This window comes from Cricetulus griseus, chromosome 7, assembly GCF_003668045.3.
Source record: "Cricetulus griseus strain 17A/GY chromosome 7, alternate assembly CriGri-PICRH-1.0, whole genome shotgun sequence".
Taxonomy (NCBI): domain Eukaryota; kingdom Metazoa; phylum Chordata; class Mammalia; order Rodentia; family Cricetidae; genus Cricetulus; species Cricetulus griseus.
Genome location: NC_048600.1, coordinates 36,184,169 through 36,201,000, shown reverse-complemented (window position 1 = coordinate 36,201,000; position 16,832 = coordinate 36,184,169). Strand labels below are relative to the sequence as shown.

The 16,832-nt window shown below is 44.1% G+C and overlaps 1 protein-coding gene across 6 annotated transcripts in view; it reads left to right on the top strand.

The window, feature by feature from the left end:
* The window catches only part of Clec16a (C-type lectin domain containing 16A), a 214,373-nt gene that overhangs the window by 50,360 nt on the left and 147,181 nt on the right, over positions 1–16,832 (top strand). For 4 of the 6 annotated variants that reach the window (XM_027424794.1, XM_027424793.1, XM_027424797.1 and 1 more), the window contains exon 10: positions 2,908–3,139. In XM_027424794.1, the coding sequence (XP_027280595.1) occupies positions 2,908–3,139 (232 nt within the window). The remainder of the gene's footprint in view (positions 1–2,907; positions 3,140–16,832) is intronic. The other 2 variants (XM_027424795.1, XM_027424796.2) reach the window with 1 other exon arrangement.

The following is a 16,832-nucleotide window of genomic DNA, read 5'->3' as shown; positions in this document are numbered from 1 at the left end:
TTTGATCATAGTGAGCCCCCACTCCCTTACCTTGCATTCATTCTTGTAGTTGTTTTTTCTTTTGAGACTGGAAAGGGAAGGATGGCTGTTGTGCAGCATGTGTACTGCTTGTTACTCTCTGAAGGAAACATCTATCTGCCCCCACCCCCACCCCATGATCCAGCCAAGAGTACTGCTGGGCACTGGTTCTGCCACTGAACTGCAGGCCCAAATCTGCAGGAACTTTCTATCTGTCCATGGCTTCATTGTATTATAGAAGGCCAGAATTCCTCTGCATGTGTTTTAGGCAAAGAGATGAGACAGTTGTTCTGGCCTTCAGACTATCCTGGCAGCCCCAGGCCCTTTATGTTACTTTCTTCTATTACTCCAATTGTTCTGAATGTTAGAGCCCCTTAGAGTTTAGGGAAGACTTGTACAGCAATCCTTGTGGATCCCTGTCCTTCACTTGTAACATATAGGTGTTTGTTGTGTGTTTTGGCCTCAGTTTCTGTGTCTGATAGCCCTCTCTTTGTGTGTGGCATGCTCTAGAACTCATTGCAAGCAGAGAGTGATGGGTGGAAGCAAGCCACTTCATCTTGGGATCATCTCCGAGAGAGTACAGTCCAGGGTTGCACTTGACCATACAACATCTTGCTTGAGCTCTGATGGATGCTGTTTGTCAAGTAAAGCATGCTCAGAACACCCATTCTCCAACTCTTTAATGTATTATCTGGGTTTCCTGGATAGTAGATTCATATTTCAATTTGTCTGTCATTTTTGTGGTTGAATAATCCAACATGGGCAAATAAAAATGAATGTTTGTATTTGGATGCTAATTTAGCTCTCAAATGGGTTTTATTTTGGACATTATTGAAATTAATCTGTTTTCCTTGAGCACATTCCACTTATTGGCAATGTACAGTGTCCCTCCCACTCCAGAATATACTTGGTGGCTTTGGGGGTAAATTCATAAGATAGATAATCCATGCCAAGATAATGGAAAAGTTTATTCTAAAACTTCTTTTAAATGACAAATTGATGTCTGAACATTCAGGGTCTGGAAAGATATCACCTCAATCAAAATCCTGACCAGACAAATCCATTTCCTTTTTCTTTGCTCCTTTTTGACAAGTGTATTTGTATGGATGTACTACTTTTTTTTTTTTCCTCATGAGATGGAATCTTGTTCTACTCAGGCTGTCCTTAAGCTCCTGAGTTCAAGTGATTTTTCTTGCCTCTGTCTCCCCAGGTGTGCACCCCATGTGCTCAGTACCATGCATCCTTTCTCAGAAAGGGTCTCTTGTATAGACCAGGCTGGGCTTGAACTTTCTGAAAATAACTTTGAACTTCTGGTCCTCCTGCTTCCATCTCTCAAGTGCTGGCATTATTATATGTGCCACCATCTCCAGTTTATACATACACATTTCAAAGAACTCTAAATGTAAAACTGCAGTGGCTTCCGGGTAAGGCACTACTATTTGAATAAGCTCGTAGGCTTTGGAGCTGACAGATTCTCTGCAATTCCAGAACTAGGAGTAATTGAACAAATTCAATCCTTCCAAACCTTGATTTTCCTCACCTGTCAAATAAACCCACACTTTCTGTGTATCATGGTTATAAAGGCAGAGATATGGGAGCATGGGACATGCACTCTAGTGGCAGTCCCTTTTTGTTTCTCCAAAACCTCTGCCTTTCTCTGCATAGAGAAAACATTTTCCTTTGGAGCTGGTCTGACTTTGGCTCATTACTGACATTTAGAAAGTTCCCTTATACAGAGAGCTGGTACATGACAGCTTGCTTTTGTAATAATAGTATGGCATGCTATTCTAGTTCCTTAGCCATGTAGCATTTTACTCACTGCAAATAAAAGTCAATAAACTGGCCACAGTGATACAAGCCTGTAATCCTATTTCTCAGGAGGTAGAGGCAGAACGATCGGGAGTTCAAGGTCATTGTCTAGTACATAGCATGTCTGGGCCATTTGAAACCTGTCTCAAACCTCCCCCTCTAAAAAATGTTAATAACAATACCAGTTTTCTGTCACTATGATAGCAACTATGTAGGTAGTGTGTAGATTTGAGGCTCTGCTGCCTTCTGGTTGGTGACCTTGGGAACATCATTCAGAGATCCCAAGCTGCTTCCTCATCTATAAAATGAGAAGAACACTATTGCCTCATGGGGTTGCTGGAGACTGAGTGAAATGATACAGTCTGAGCTCTCAGAACAGGTGGCACATAGGAAGCACAACAGAATTTTTTTTTTCTTTTTTTTGGTTTTTCGAGACAGGGTTTCTCTGTGACTTTGGAGGCTGTCCTGGAACTAGCTCTTGTAGACCAGGCTGGTCTCGAACTCACAGAGATCTGCCTGCCTCTGCCTCCCGAGTGCTGGGATTAAAGGCGTGGGCCACCAATGCCTGGCCACAATGGATTTTTTGCTTGTGGACAATTGACGCTTGGGGTGCATAGAGCTGGCATGGTAAAAGGCAGTATTTATTGTGCACATGTGTACATGCTCAGTCTAAAATGTGGTACTGAGGAGGGGACCTAGGGCCTCACACATACCAGGCAAGCACTCTATCACTGAGCTACCTTTTTTCTTGAGATAGGGTTTTGCTAAGTTGCTCAGCTTGTTCTGAAACTCTGTAGCCCAAGCAGGCCTTGAACTTGAGATCATCCTATCTCAACCTCTTAAGTAGCCCGGATTATAGGACTTCACCACCAGGCCTAGAATAGCAAGCCATAAATGGTAGCTGATATTTCATCCACTTCATAGTGAAGACAGGAATGTTGGTAAAAGTCTTGCCACCAACTCAAGAGTTGTGTTAGTTGATTTGGAAGTAACTTGGTAATGCAGGATCTCTGGCAATTGTGAGTATCCATTGAAATTCTAGCATCCCAGTTCATCCATTGCCTTTCTTGGACTTTCCAGGCCAAGCCCAGCATCCGGTGCTTCATTAAGCCCACTGAGACACTCGAGAGGTCCCTTGAGATGAACAAGCACAAGGGCAAGAAACGGATGCAAAAGAGACCCAACTACAAAAACGTTGGGGAAGAGGAGGACGAGGAGAGAGGGCCAGCTGAAGATGCCCAGGAAGACGCTGAGAAGGCTAAAGGTACAGAGGGTGGTTCAAAAAGCATGAAGACAAGTGGGGAGCGTGAAGGTGAGTGTACCCGGGAACGGCCCTTTGACCCACGCCAACCCCTGCAGTCAGCGAGGCTTCTATGTCCTCTGTCTTCCTCCTGCTCCTTGTGTGTACCCTGGGTGCTTTTGCTCATCTCAGTACCCACCAGTGTACCTCATTCTGGACAGCCCAGCCGTTCAGAGGCAGCTGTTGGCACAGCAGATCTAGTACAAGTCCCACCCTGTGTGACCTGGAGCAAGGTGTCCTATCTGTAAAAAGATAGTTACATATCATGGCCACTTTACAGTGCATTACCAGAGTTAAATCATACAGTGCATTTGGCCATTTCAGAACAGCACCAGACCTTTAGAAAATGTTCTAGAGGTGTTTGATGCTGCTGTTATTGTTGCCATCTTCACTCACCATGATGGCTGCTGTTCTTACTCCTGCTAACTTGGGAGTATGATTTGTGTCCAGTGCACTTTGGGAAGGAAAAGGGGCCCAGGTTTGGAGTCACATGATTAAACCCAGATTCTCCAACTGGGTTTTTACAAGTCCCATCTGTTCAGAGTGAGGCACAGTTGTGTGGTATATAGACTTTTGGTGAACAGAAACCTGCCTTTTACTCTTGTTCTGGCAGGACTGATCTGCCTTCCTCTCTTCCCCTCTCTTGTGTAGATACTAAAACCCTCTGGAACTGGAGAGCATTTGATCTGGGATTCAAAATATTTGAAATAGCATGTTGTTTGTATCATGGACCAGGCCCATAGCCACTCAGATGGAGCTTCCAGCCAGAGCCCTTGGGTGTTGGTGTTAATGGGACTCTGCTTGGTGGTGGTGGTAGAGTCAGAGTTCTACTGGCTGGAGGGAAGACCCCAACTCTCCTGGGACAAAAGCAATCTCTATGGAGCATCCCAATTGAGAGCTGTGAGGTTGGGGAAACATTGTGCTGACTAGCCTTATGGACCCTGAGGCTAGCAGTGGTAACTCTAAGACCCCCAGTCCAAAGTGGGTGGCACAGTCATGCAGCGCTTTACACCAACCACTGACTAGAGCAGTGGTTGTCAACCTTCCTAATGCTGCAACCCTTTAATACAGTGTCTCATATTGTGGTGACCCCAACCATAAAACTACTTTCATTGCTACTTCATAACTAATTTTGCTACTGTTATGAATGTAATGTAAATATAACTGATATGCAACCCCAATGAAAGGGTTGTTCAACACCCTCCACCCCCCCACCCCCGCCCAAGGATTGCAACCCACTGGTTGAGAACTACTGGACTAGAGGCTTGTTTGCTTTTGAAAACTGTATGCAAGTTTACAGCCAGTGCATACCCTGTCATCCTAGCCTGTTGACTCCTATAATGATTATCATGGCAATTATCAGTGAATGCCACAATAACATGTCAATGAGTCTAGCCAAAATGTTCCCTGGTGGCCCAGACTTCCTAAGGCCAAGGTTTCTGGCTGCTTTTATTTATGTACATTGTACTTTTGGTTTACTTGGTACATTTGGTTCACTGGGGTCCTGGAACCCTATGCTGTAAGTATCACTTTGGTGGGATGGTTGAGGGGCAAACACAAGGTAAGTCATCCTCACTTGCTTATTGTAGGTTATGTTAGGGACTTCACTATCTGGGAAGAAAGTTATCAGCTCACACCCTAGAAAGCCAAGGTGCAGTAGCATAGTGCAGGATGGGTAGATGGATGTCTGAATCTTGTTTTGCATCCTGTGTTCTTGTCAATTTCATCTTGGAAAATGTTCCTGCTTTTGTCCCCTGCCTTTTAAGGGATGTTCATCAGCTAGCTATGACTGTGACTAGCAGTGGTATGGAGAGGTCAGGCTTGGCCCCAAACTCTAATGTAATTGTCAGCCAGATGGCCCAGTCCCGCACAAAGGGGTTATAGGCCACTGATTGAGGCTGCTACATCCTTTAGGCTGCTGGGCTTGGAGTACCAGTCTGGTGCTGCATCCTGTCCCTGCCCAGGGGAAGACACTGTTACTTAGCCTCCCAGTGTGGGTTTTCCAGGCTACCCAACTGGATTGTGCCAAACAGGGCCTCAAAGTTTCCCTAGAGGCCAGCTGCAGCAGCTGACACAGACTTCATAGCTCAGCCAAGAGTGGCTCTCAGTGACCCTCATGGCCATTTTGCTGCCCTGGTAATTTCTCAAACACACTAATCATTCTAAAACATGATGGGCTGTCATTTCCCACTCAGTTCATCATAAATATATAAAGTGTCCACAGGCCTGGCCAGTGTACTGACATTCTGTAGCTTTCCAAAGGATATATCTGATCTTTTAGTTTCAGGTTTGAAGGTGTTGTTAAGGAATGCTTCTCCTTATTCTGCATCTGTGTTTGGACAAAAACTATAACTGTTAGAGTCCTTTCCCTTGGAAAGGTGTCAGTTTCTTTCATTCTTACTGCAAACCAGATGTTTGTTCATGTAGAGTTATGCAGCGACCCATAGCCAGGTCTGGGTCATGTGTCGGTAGTGGCTTTTCCCTAAGTTCTATGTATGTGTATCAGCAGTAGGGATGAGAGCGCTGGTGCTGTGTTCAAGCTTCTCCCCTCCTCCCTGTTGAGGTGGCTAGGACACTTGCTTCTTCCTTGTGTTCTCCTCCAGTAAGCTCCTTTCATTGGGCCTGCATCTAGGAGGTGGTTAACAGTGTGGTTATGACAGACACAGGTGTTGGCACTCGGGACCTCCCCCACATCTCTGCTGCCCCTGTTCTGGTGTCAAATTCTCTATATAGAAGGGAGGGTAAAACAGAAGAGTTTAAAGGACATCTCATGAGTCACAGTTTTCCACAGCTTGATTTGAATCTGGCACCCTGAATTCACACTTCTCTGCACTTAAGCCCAGACAATGAAGGTGTGTGAAATGAATGTGTGCCTCTGACCCATCCTACCCCATCCCCAGTGTACAAAGAAACTTGGTGTCCCTTAGTTCTCAAGTCCTGGGTGACTTGTTCCAAGGCCATGAGATTACGCCCTCCCTTCAATTTCTGCAGAAATGGACTGTTAAAGAAAGACAAAGGATGCCATCATCCCTTAGCTGAAGAAGCTCTGCCCAAGAAGGCAGACAGTCCCAGCATATATTTGGAAGGGACAGCCATCTGCTTTTGGACTTGCTTAGAGTAGTAACTTAATAATGGAATCACTCCACCTCCTCCTGGGAACAGTAGGGCTGGGCTGCTGGGTCTACCTATGGAACAAATAAGAATTGGTTGGCTAGCCCCTTTCTAGCTCTCTTCCCGGCATCTCACAAGGGCCTGCAGTGATGGCAGAAGGCAAAACTGATGGCACCTGCCTAGTCACTTGGGATTAAGGGATTCCTAAGGCTTTGATCCTCAGTGTTGCCCTTTAAAAAGTCTCTTCTGGAATGAAATGGAACCTAGTCTCATTCTTGACTTGCCTTTGAGATATTGAACTCTGAGTCCTAGTCCTGCCCTTGAGCAGCTTTGTAATTTTGGGTAAGTTGATACTCTGCTACACATGTCCACCTGTGGAGCGGCCTTCTTGATGCTCCACCTGAGGCTGTTACAGTAAGAACTCCCATGCTGCAGCATTGGGCTTGTGATACACTAGCAGCCCAGGTTAAGATGGAGGGTAGAGGCATAGAAGAAAGATGGGTACACTCTGGGCCTACACTTTCAACAGTTAGTTTCTCCGGGCCTTTCTTCTTTCCTCCCTTCCTCTGTCCTCGTATGTATCTATCACTGTGTCCAGTATTCTTTGCATCTTGCAAAACTGAGGGGTTCAAACTCAGCCCCTCACACTTGCATGATGAATACTTTACCCACCGAGCCATCTCCCCAGCCCAGCAGGGCTCATTTCTGTCACTGATGAGTAAGATGGATGAGCATGGATGAGGGTGTAAGTGTGGGGGCGAAAGGGAGAGAAAGAGACTTCTTAGTAGACCCAGGTTCTGTGGTGTAGCAACAAGCAAAGAAGGGTACACACCCCTGCCTGCTCCTGCCATTTCCCTGGCCAATTTCACCTTGAAACACTGCTCAAGAGTCAGCCAATCACAGCCCTCTGTGGTTACCTAGGTAACTAGGAGCATGTCTTTCCCCTTCCCTTGACCTTTCTGTGAAGAATGAACTTCCTCCCACCCTCCCCCTCCATTGTCTTTCTTTCTGTGGTTTCTGGAATAGAGAATCCAGATTGAAGAAATCCTTGGATTGTGAAGGCAAAGACTACTGTGACGTGCTGCCTGCCATTTCCCCGAAAAGCACTTCTTCTACCAAATATTAATCAGATTGGGGTGTACATCATCCTAGGCAAGTCAGGGAATTACTGCTATTACTTGAAAAATCAGCCTGTCAGAGGCTGGGGGCGCTCCAGGATGTGGCCAGAGTTGTCATATCAAGAAATCGATGTCTTTGTGTCCTGACCTTCACAGCTCTCCCAGTACTGCCATCACTTGCATGGCACCTAGGAGATAAAGCTATTCTTGCTTGGTTTTGGTTCCTGCCTGTCTGTCTTTTCTCTTCTTCTTCTTCTTCTTCTTCCTCCTCCTCCTCCTCTTCTTTCTCCTCTCCTTTTGTTTTTTTATTGTGGTAAAATAGTGGAAATTGAAACATCTTCACTACTTTGAAGTGCACAAGTCAGCAGTGCGAAGTGAAGGTGGGGTTTAAATGAGGTCACCAGACCCAAGATAAATGATAAATAATGATAAATAGATGTTTTATTAGGGAAGAACTTACACAGATAAGAGTAAATAACTGCCGAGGTCTCCCTGCTCCAGAAGATGCAGTCTCTGCCCTTCCTATGCTCTCCGAGACCTAAGAGAGCATGAGCCTGTAGCTCCTCTACCTTAAAAGGGTCACATCTGCACCTGAAACCATGCCCAAAGAGTGTGGCCACTACTACAGGTTCATTGGCAAGGCAAGATGCTACTATAACTAAGGGGGCCCATCTTGTGTATCCATCACTGTCATCCTGCAAAACTGAGACTCTACCCCAATAAACAACCCTTATTCTCCCTGCCTCCCACCAACGGCAAGCCTCTGTTGCCTGTCTTTATGGGCTTGACTTCTGTCCTATAAGGACCCATATTAGATTCCTACAGGGGTTGAGGAGATAGCCCAATCGGTGACAGGGTAACTGAGTTTAACCTCCAGAACCCCTGCATTTTATTTTATTTTAGAAAATGGCAGACTTTAACTCCAGAACAAGGGAGGCAGAGACAGGCTGGCTCACTGGCCAGCCAGCCCGGTGTACCAAAAAAGTAAAATAAAATAAAATATGACATCCAGGTAATGGTGGCACACACCTATAATCCTGGCACTCAGGAGGAAGAGACAGGCGGATCTCTGAGTTTGAGGCCATCCTGGTCAGCAGAGCATGTTCCAGGACAGCCAAGGTTACACAGAGAAACCCTGTCTCAAACAACAACAAAAATAGTACATTGTTGTTCTTACCATTCAAACATACAGAAATATACAAACTAGAAAAATTTAAACTCCCTTTTCAAAGTATGGGAAGATTTTTATCACAAATTCAGATAAAAGTAGTAAATATCTGAAATGAAGAGATAATAAAAAATAAACAGTGATAAAAAATAAATAAACAGTGAATGTGAATTCAACCAAAATATCTGACAGAGCCACATTAGGAAGTGGGAAGGAGACTGGCAAACGCTGTTTAGTTAGGACACTGATTGTGTCCTCAGCTGTGTGCTGGAGTGCTGCTGGGGATAGAGTTTGGTGTTGTAGGCAGGGCAAAAAAGTAACTCCTGTGCTTGTCTCTGCTGCATTTGTCAGAGGTAGGATAGACTTCATGCATAATTACCGCTTCCCAGACTGGAGTAAATCTAAAAGAAGAAAGATGCAACACACCCACATTCTTGAAGATGGTTCTCTTGAGTAGCAGGAGAGTTTTAATGTAATGATTAAATTTATTGCAGAAATCATTGTGTAAAACAATCAGACATGAAGAAAGTTTTTAGAATAAACTTCTAAAATAAATAATTTGAATAAATTTTTATAAGAGGACAATAGGATTACTATAATAGTGCAAAATTTTCCTGTTCTAAAATTAACTCTCTCATGATTGTTACTGATACATCTTTGCTTTTAAATTTTATTTTTATTTTGATGTTTTATGTCTGTGTGTCTGTGTGTGGGGGCGGGCGGTTGTACTCAGAAGTACAAATGTCTATGGAAGTGAGTAGAGGATGTCTGATCCCCTGGAGCTAGAGTAACAAGTATTTGTGAGCCACCCCATGTCAGTGCTGGAAACCAATCACAGGCCCTCTACAAAAGCAGTATGACCTTTCAACTTATGAGCAACTCTCTACCATTTTCTTTTTAAGAACGAGCTGAAGATTCTCTTTCAAAATGCTTTGGATGACCAGCTTTTCAGATTTTGAAATAAATATTCCAAATACTGAGACTAAATGAGTTGTTATCTTGGGGATGGGACCAAAGTATAAACATGAATTCATTTATTTTTCATATATTCCTTATCTACAGAGCCTGAAGATTTTTCAGTTTTTATTTATTTATTTAGTTGTGTAGAGGGGTGGATGTGGGTTGTGTACGCATATGCATGTGCCATACAGTATGTATGTAGAGGTCAGAGGACAACTATGGAGTGGGTTTTTCCTTCCACCTTTTTATGGGTTTTTAGGATTGAACTGCCAGGCTTGTGTGGCAGGCACCTTTACTGCTGAGCCATGTCATCATCCCCTGAAGATAATTTGTACTATGCTGTAAATAATGTTCCCATGAAACCACTTTTCATAGTATGGAATTTTCCACTTGATAGATTGCATCAGCTCTTAAAGGTTTGGATTTGGGAACAGTTTGAATTTTTGCATTGTTGGATTAAAGACTGTGCACATTAGAAATTTGATACTTTAATTTTTAAAATTTCCATTAATTATTTTGCAGCAAAAGCAAACAAATAACAACAACAACAAAGCAAAAACCCAACCCTGTTTGTTGTTAAGAATTCTTAGGCTAAAATTCTGTAAGTAATCCTTAGTCCCCAGCTGAGTTCTAATTTTATTTAGTTATTTTGTTGCGCATTTGTTTTCTAGTGATTCTGGGATGGACCCAGGGCCCTGCATGTATAGGCAAGTGCCCACCTTAATGTGTGCCTCCTTGCCCCCAGCGAGCTATGGACTCTAAATGTACTGGTTTAAATCACAGTAACATCAAGTTCATTGCAGAGTGCTTCAGCAAAAATAACTTCTTTTTCTCTTTGCTGTCTTCTTTGGAAATCCCCTTCTCTTAGCATCAGGGATTTCTAGAAGCAGTTGTATGCAGATGGACTCTGCCACTCTTCCCTTTGACAGTGGCAGCACTTGCCTCAGCTCTCCACCAAATAAACCGTGTTTACTGTCCTGGTGCGTGTTTATGCAGTCTTTACCCTAAGCCCAGACAGTGAACCACCCACAACCCTCCTGTGATCTTTTCTTTCCCCTTAGTAAGCTTTACAGCTTTACTGTCCTTGAAGTCCCCCAGTGTGTGTCCTAATGTTCCAGAGAGGTGGCAAGATGGACACACACACTTGCTTACAGCCATGCCAGCACTGTTTCTTGAGGTGGCCTGAGAAACCAGCAGTCATGGTCCCAACGTAAGAACTCCTCTTTGTGATCTTTCACAGGGTCCTCAGTGTCAGGGTGGGCTATGAGATGGTAGCAGTGGCTGTGCAGCGCTGACCTTGTATGCCAGGTTTCAGGACCTCTCAGGTACTTACTGACCGAGTTACCTTTTAAAATGCACATTACTAGATCTCTTCATTCATCATGTATATGTTTACAGAGATTGTGCATTTACACTGGTTTTGAGTTTATAGTAGCAATTTTTCAAATGTCTTATTTAAAAATAATTTCAAATTTAAGAGCAGTCATGAAACAAAAATTGTATAAAGAATACTCATTTACCCTTTACCCAGTTTCCTATTTTGCTATTTCCTACCTTTTGAATTCTTGTGTTCTTCCTCTATCTCTATCTCTGTCTCTGTCTCTCTTTCTCTATCCTCCTACCCCTTGCCCAGCCCATGAGCACGTGGGTGCCATGCACAGTTATTGAAATCATCTAATGGCCTTTTCCTACCAAAGCCTCTGTGCATTTGCTAAGAACAGGGGTTCTTGACCCCATTACCATCAGTTCATAGCTCTTTCTCATCTGTGTTCCTATTGTCTCTGTTGGCCTAAAACTGTCCTTTATTGAACATGCTAAGTATGTGCTTCCTTTTTAAAGACAGCATTTTGCCAGTGTAGCACAGAATGGCTGCAAACTCAGTCTGCCTGCATGGGTCTACCTGAGCTGAATGGTAGAACCAGTCACTGGTTCTAGTGAAATGGTCCTCATTGGCTCTGTGACTGATTGAGGGACCACCTTCTTGGCTGAAATGTGGAGTAGGTGACACTGTGTCCTTTTCAGGACGTCACATTGGTTATCCCTCTAATGTTCCCAAGCAGTATTTATTTTGATCACTTAAAAAGCTGGCATACTTCTCCACTTTAGAATTACTCTTTTCAAGTTCTACACAGCCCCCTAGGAAGACACTCATGCACCACTTCAGAATTCTCCCAGATTGGGGCATTTAATGCTAATTCTCACCTGATCCAGTATTTATCATGATTATTACAAAACAATGACTTTGTGGGAACAGCCTGGTATCCATGCTTAGCAGTCAGTCCTTGTCATTCCACTGTAACAAGGTCCCGTCTTCCCAGCCAGTAGCTTAATTTTTATCAACATGAGCTCATATTTTTGTAATGGTTTATATTCCACTAGTATATTTAATTACTCTGGTGTTCAAATTGTCCCAGAGCTGTCCCTTGCAAATCCTTTCAAGCTGGCTTTGGTGTATTAAGCCCCTGTCATTTTGGGGGTCAGTTTCTGACATAAGAAGATACTTATCCCTTGCTCATCCCACATCTCTATCCATGCCTGGGACTGACCATTCTCTGAAAAGCACTGCTTCTCAGTGGTCGATGGTTTGCATGACTGAGATCTGGACAATGAATGGCCTCATTCAGTGGTCAGAGCTAGGACATATATGCATCATTATTTTATTTATTTATTTTTTTGAGACGGGGTTTCTCTGTGTAACAGCCTAGGCTGTCCTGGAACTCTCTTTGTAGACCAAGCTGGCCTTGAACTCACAGAGATCGCTTGCCTCTGCCTCCCGAGTGCTGGGTTTAAAGGTGTGTGCCACCACTGCCAGGAAATGCATCATTATTTTTATATTCACATATACAAATATACATGTTCATGTTTTAGAGAGTATAAAGAATGTACTGGTTCTCAGTTCCAGCCTATTTCCACATTTCTTGGCTTCCCTGTTAGATTTTTGTCCACAGTTAAATCCTTGGTCTTCTCTACAGCAGTTATTTTCTGGGGCCTGTATAAGCCAAAACAACTTCAGAACTGTGTCACTCAATCATTTATTGTTCTGTAAGTAATCAGTGGAGCATTTGTTTGCAATACTTCTCAATCTGCTATGCCACCACAGTATTTCACCTGTCTTGCAAACTTGGGTGTATAGTCAACTATTCATCCATATGCTCCTTGGATTGACCCACCCCCTTTTCTACCTTTAGGCTAGGTATGGCATTTGCTTTAAACAAATTTTGGCATCTCCCTTTTAGTTCTATTTAGTGAACTTGTTGATGCAGTTTCATTTGTATTTTTGTTTTTTTCAATTTCATACACCTGTACAATGTATCTTGATCATACCCAAACCAACCCACCACATAATTTCCTTTTTAAAATACATGGTGTTTTAACACTAAAAACCTTAAAGAAAGAAGAGTCCATCACTTCCACATGCCTTCTGTCCTACCTTATCCCTCATCCTCTTTGTTAAATTATCTTCTCTCCCTTCCCTCTGCGCGCATGCGTGTGGTGTGTGTGTGTGTGTGTGTGTGTGTGTGTGTGTGTGTGTGTGTGTGTGTTGTAAAATAAGCAGATTTAGCTAGAGTTCCAACACTGGGGAAACTGAAGTGGGATGATCTCAGGTTTGAGGCCAATCTGGACTACACAGTGAGACTCTCTGTCAAAAAAAGTACTTCTTTGCCCTTCTTTTTCCTCATAGGCTAGGGCAGTGTGATAGATGCATTTTTGACACTTTTCTCTCTTGTTAAGGTTCCAGAGGGATAAAAATCCATTACCATCATAGTGGGGAAGTGTCACAGCAAGCAGGCACAGTTGAGAGCTCACATCTTGAGCCCCAAGCAGCAAGTGGAGAGAATGAACTAGAAATCGAAACTGGTTTTGTAAATCTCAAATCCTTCCCAAACAGTGCCACAGACTAGAGACCAAGGATTTAGATGCCTGAGACTGGGGGACAATTATCACTCAACCCCACCCCCCAAGTCCTGTATAGTTTCAGTACCTAATAAAATCTTATAGGCTCCAAGGACCTTATCCAGTTAAATGATGGTACAGCATTTTAAATGAGCCCAGGAGGGCTGGGAATATGGTTCAGTGGGTAAAGGTGCTTGAGGGCATGAATGCACATACCCAACAGTCAAGCAGAAAACCAGGTGTGTTTTTGCAAATACCAGTAAGTCCACTGCTGTGTGCTACAGGCTGGGCATGAGACTGTGTCGCAAAAGAAATGAGGTGGAAAGTGATAGAGCATGACACCCAATGTATCTTTCTCCTGGTTCTATACATGCTCATAGGTATACATGTCCCCCCCCCACACACACACAATTTAATTTTTTTAAAAGAGCTATAACTTCAACATAAGCCATTCTCATTTAAACAGGAGCCTGGCTGGTGGGGCTGATGATGTCTCAAAGTATAACTGAGGTTCAGTGGAGCCCTTGAGTTGTTATTAGCATAGTCTGTGGCCACTGGTAGCTCCTGAGTCACATGAGCATACTACTTGGCCTATTGGTGGAAGTTGGCTGCCCTGGAATAAGTCCAGCATCAGCAAGGACAGGTCAGGTGGGACTGGAAAGCCGCTCAGGATCACCGTAGGCATTCTGGTATGACAGAAAGAGGAAATGCCAGAAAAGATCACAACCTCTTTAGTACCCTCTTAAAGATGGCTATGAAGTCCACTTCAGAGCTGTGACAAACTCAGGGACCCTCTCCTCATAAGCCACTTCTGTTCCCATTTCATAGGGTCATGGAGCTGGTGGAGCCCAAGCGAGAATGCTCACTGTAAAAGTTTTTTGGATAAAACTGATTACAGGAAGAGGAAGACCTGTTCTGACTTTCAAAGAGCTGATCTACAGTCATCTGGGAAATCATTAACCTGAGCATGGTGGTGCTGAATCAGGGAGAGTAGGCTTGGGTGAATAGCTGGGAGCACAGGATGACAGAGCTAGGGTTTAAGGTGGTAGGATCCACTACTCATGGCTTCTGCCACATTTCTCAGGTGGGGAGCAGGGAGCTGTGCTAGCTTTTGCTGCTTGTTCTGGCTGTACAGAGAGCTGTTGTGCTTCTAGACTGCTCTTTGCTCAAATTTGGTGGCCAGATTTGGAACAAATATGCAGATTTCAGGTGTTTTGTTTTGCTTTGTTTTTGAAGTCCTCGAATTCCAGGAAGGGGCCTCTGTAGTACCTGAGTGACCACATGGACAGTCAGTTGGTATTTACCCACTTTTACCTGGAGCAACCCCATGCTCACCTGTCAACTATGTTGGCATGCCCTGGGAAAGACCCTTCAGATTCATCTTGATGGCTAAAGATGTGGCTCAGTGGCAGAGCACTTGCCTAACATGCACAAGGCCATGGGTTCTATACCCAGCATTCCAAAAGGCAACAGTTACTGAGTCACTTGAAAAATTGTCAGACAAGCAGTGAACTAGACTGTCTTGAATTCTTTTCTTGCTCCAGAATCCTGATGGTGTCCAGGGACATGAAAAGTCTGGAAAAGGGACTACCATGATATGCTGGCTTGTCCTTCACACTTGGCGCTGGAACTTGGCTCTCTGACCTTGGGGAGTCCTGGGAGCAGTGTTCCCACCATGTCAGCCAAGCAGGGTGGAGCTCTGCCGGGGGAAGTGAGCTCACAGCATGCGCAAGTTGGGCCTGGGATCAGCAGGCAGAGGTTAGAGGCCAGAGCCAAGGGGAGGTCAGTGTCATAGCTTGACAGACTTCATATGTCTTGGTGGTATTCTTTATCAGTAAATCCAAATGGATACAAACAAAATAGAAGCCTGCACCTCCCAAGAACAAACACATTTACTATAAATTATACATACTCACATCACCATGTTGTTATATACAGTATAAAGCAAACAAAATAGATACTTAAGGGTAAGAAAAAGACCTATGCAGCAAATCATGTTGCACCTCACCCTGAGATGATGACTGGGAAGAAGCTGGGTGTTGCAGGGAACTGGTAGAGCAACAAGGAAAGAAAACAGTGACACCTAATACAGGCTTGGTGTCATCTCCCTGTTCAGCCATGACCGAGTACTGTCCTGTTGTCCACTCAGTAGTTGTCTGTGAACTGATTCACTTGTTTGTTTCTTAAATTTAGCCTCATTGCACACAAGAATAGGCTATTTATGTAGCTAGAATTGTCTCCCAATGCCTGTAAGATACATACAAAACAATCTAGAGAGAATGCTTATCTACATACCCCTGAAGATTACTTGTTGGTCCCTACCTGTGTGATGGGGACCACCCACCTTGGTGGGGACTCTCATCTAGCATCTGGCTTCAGATTAGGTGGGGGAAAGTGGGGGCTCCCCCAGAGTGAGCCTCCAGAGGGGATTATGTGGAATTACCTCCATCCCAAGGGCTGGCTACAAAGTATATCACACTAAGAGAACCCAGAAAGAGCATGTGTGATGGGGGACTGATGGGGAGGGGGGGGGTGGGTGTCAGACGTTTCCCCATGAGAGAACTTTTTGAGCATCAGTTGTAGGCTATCAGTCTCTGGACCACCCCAACCCATGCCACAGCTGCTACAAGCCATTGCTGCTCCTGCCTGCACCAAAACTTCCCATGTTGTACTGGATCCAGGAAGTGATCCATTCACATTTTCAAGAGGTCCACTCTGTGATGGGGAGCTAGCTATCTATGCTTATGAAGCCCAAGGCCTAGTAGAGGATGGGTAAGAGTAAACAAGTAAAACAATGGGGAATGTCAGTGCAGATGGTTAGAGATGCTATGGAATGAAACAAACAAACAAAAAGGTGAGGGGCAGGGAGGGCATGTTTGGTGTGAAGAATTCCAAATAGTGTATGCAAATAGGATTGAGGGATGTGGCTCAGTATCTAAGGCAGTAGTTCTCAACCTTCCTAATGCTGCGACCCTTTATTACAGTTCCTCTTGTTGTGGTGACTCCCTAGCCATACAGTTATTTTTGCTGCTGCTTCATAACTGTAACTTTGTTACTGTTATGAATGTAATATAAATCTCTGTGTTTTCCTATGGTTTTAGGTGACCCCTGTGAAAGAGCCATTCATCTCCCAAGTGGTCTTGACCCACAGGTTGAGAACCACTGCTAGCGTTCCCAGGATCTCAGATAAGAGCCCCTGCACTGCTAACAGTAACAGAAACAATACCTTATGTGGGGACTTCCTTCCACCGAATGTGGTATATAAGGAAGAGAATAACTTGGCCATGAAGAAGCCTGATACTATCATGGCCAATATAGGACTGACAGCCAGTCTTAAGATCATGTTGCCAGTGTGTGTGCAGGCTGTGATGTCACAAGAAGGATACTTCTCATCTGTAGTCTTTTAAAACCCATAGCTCCAGTCTAGTGGTTGGGCGGGATGTGGGGGGAGGGG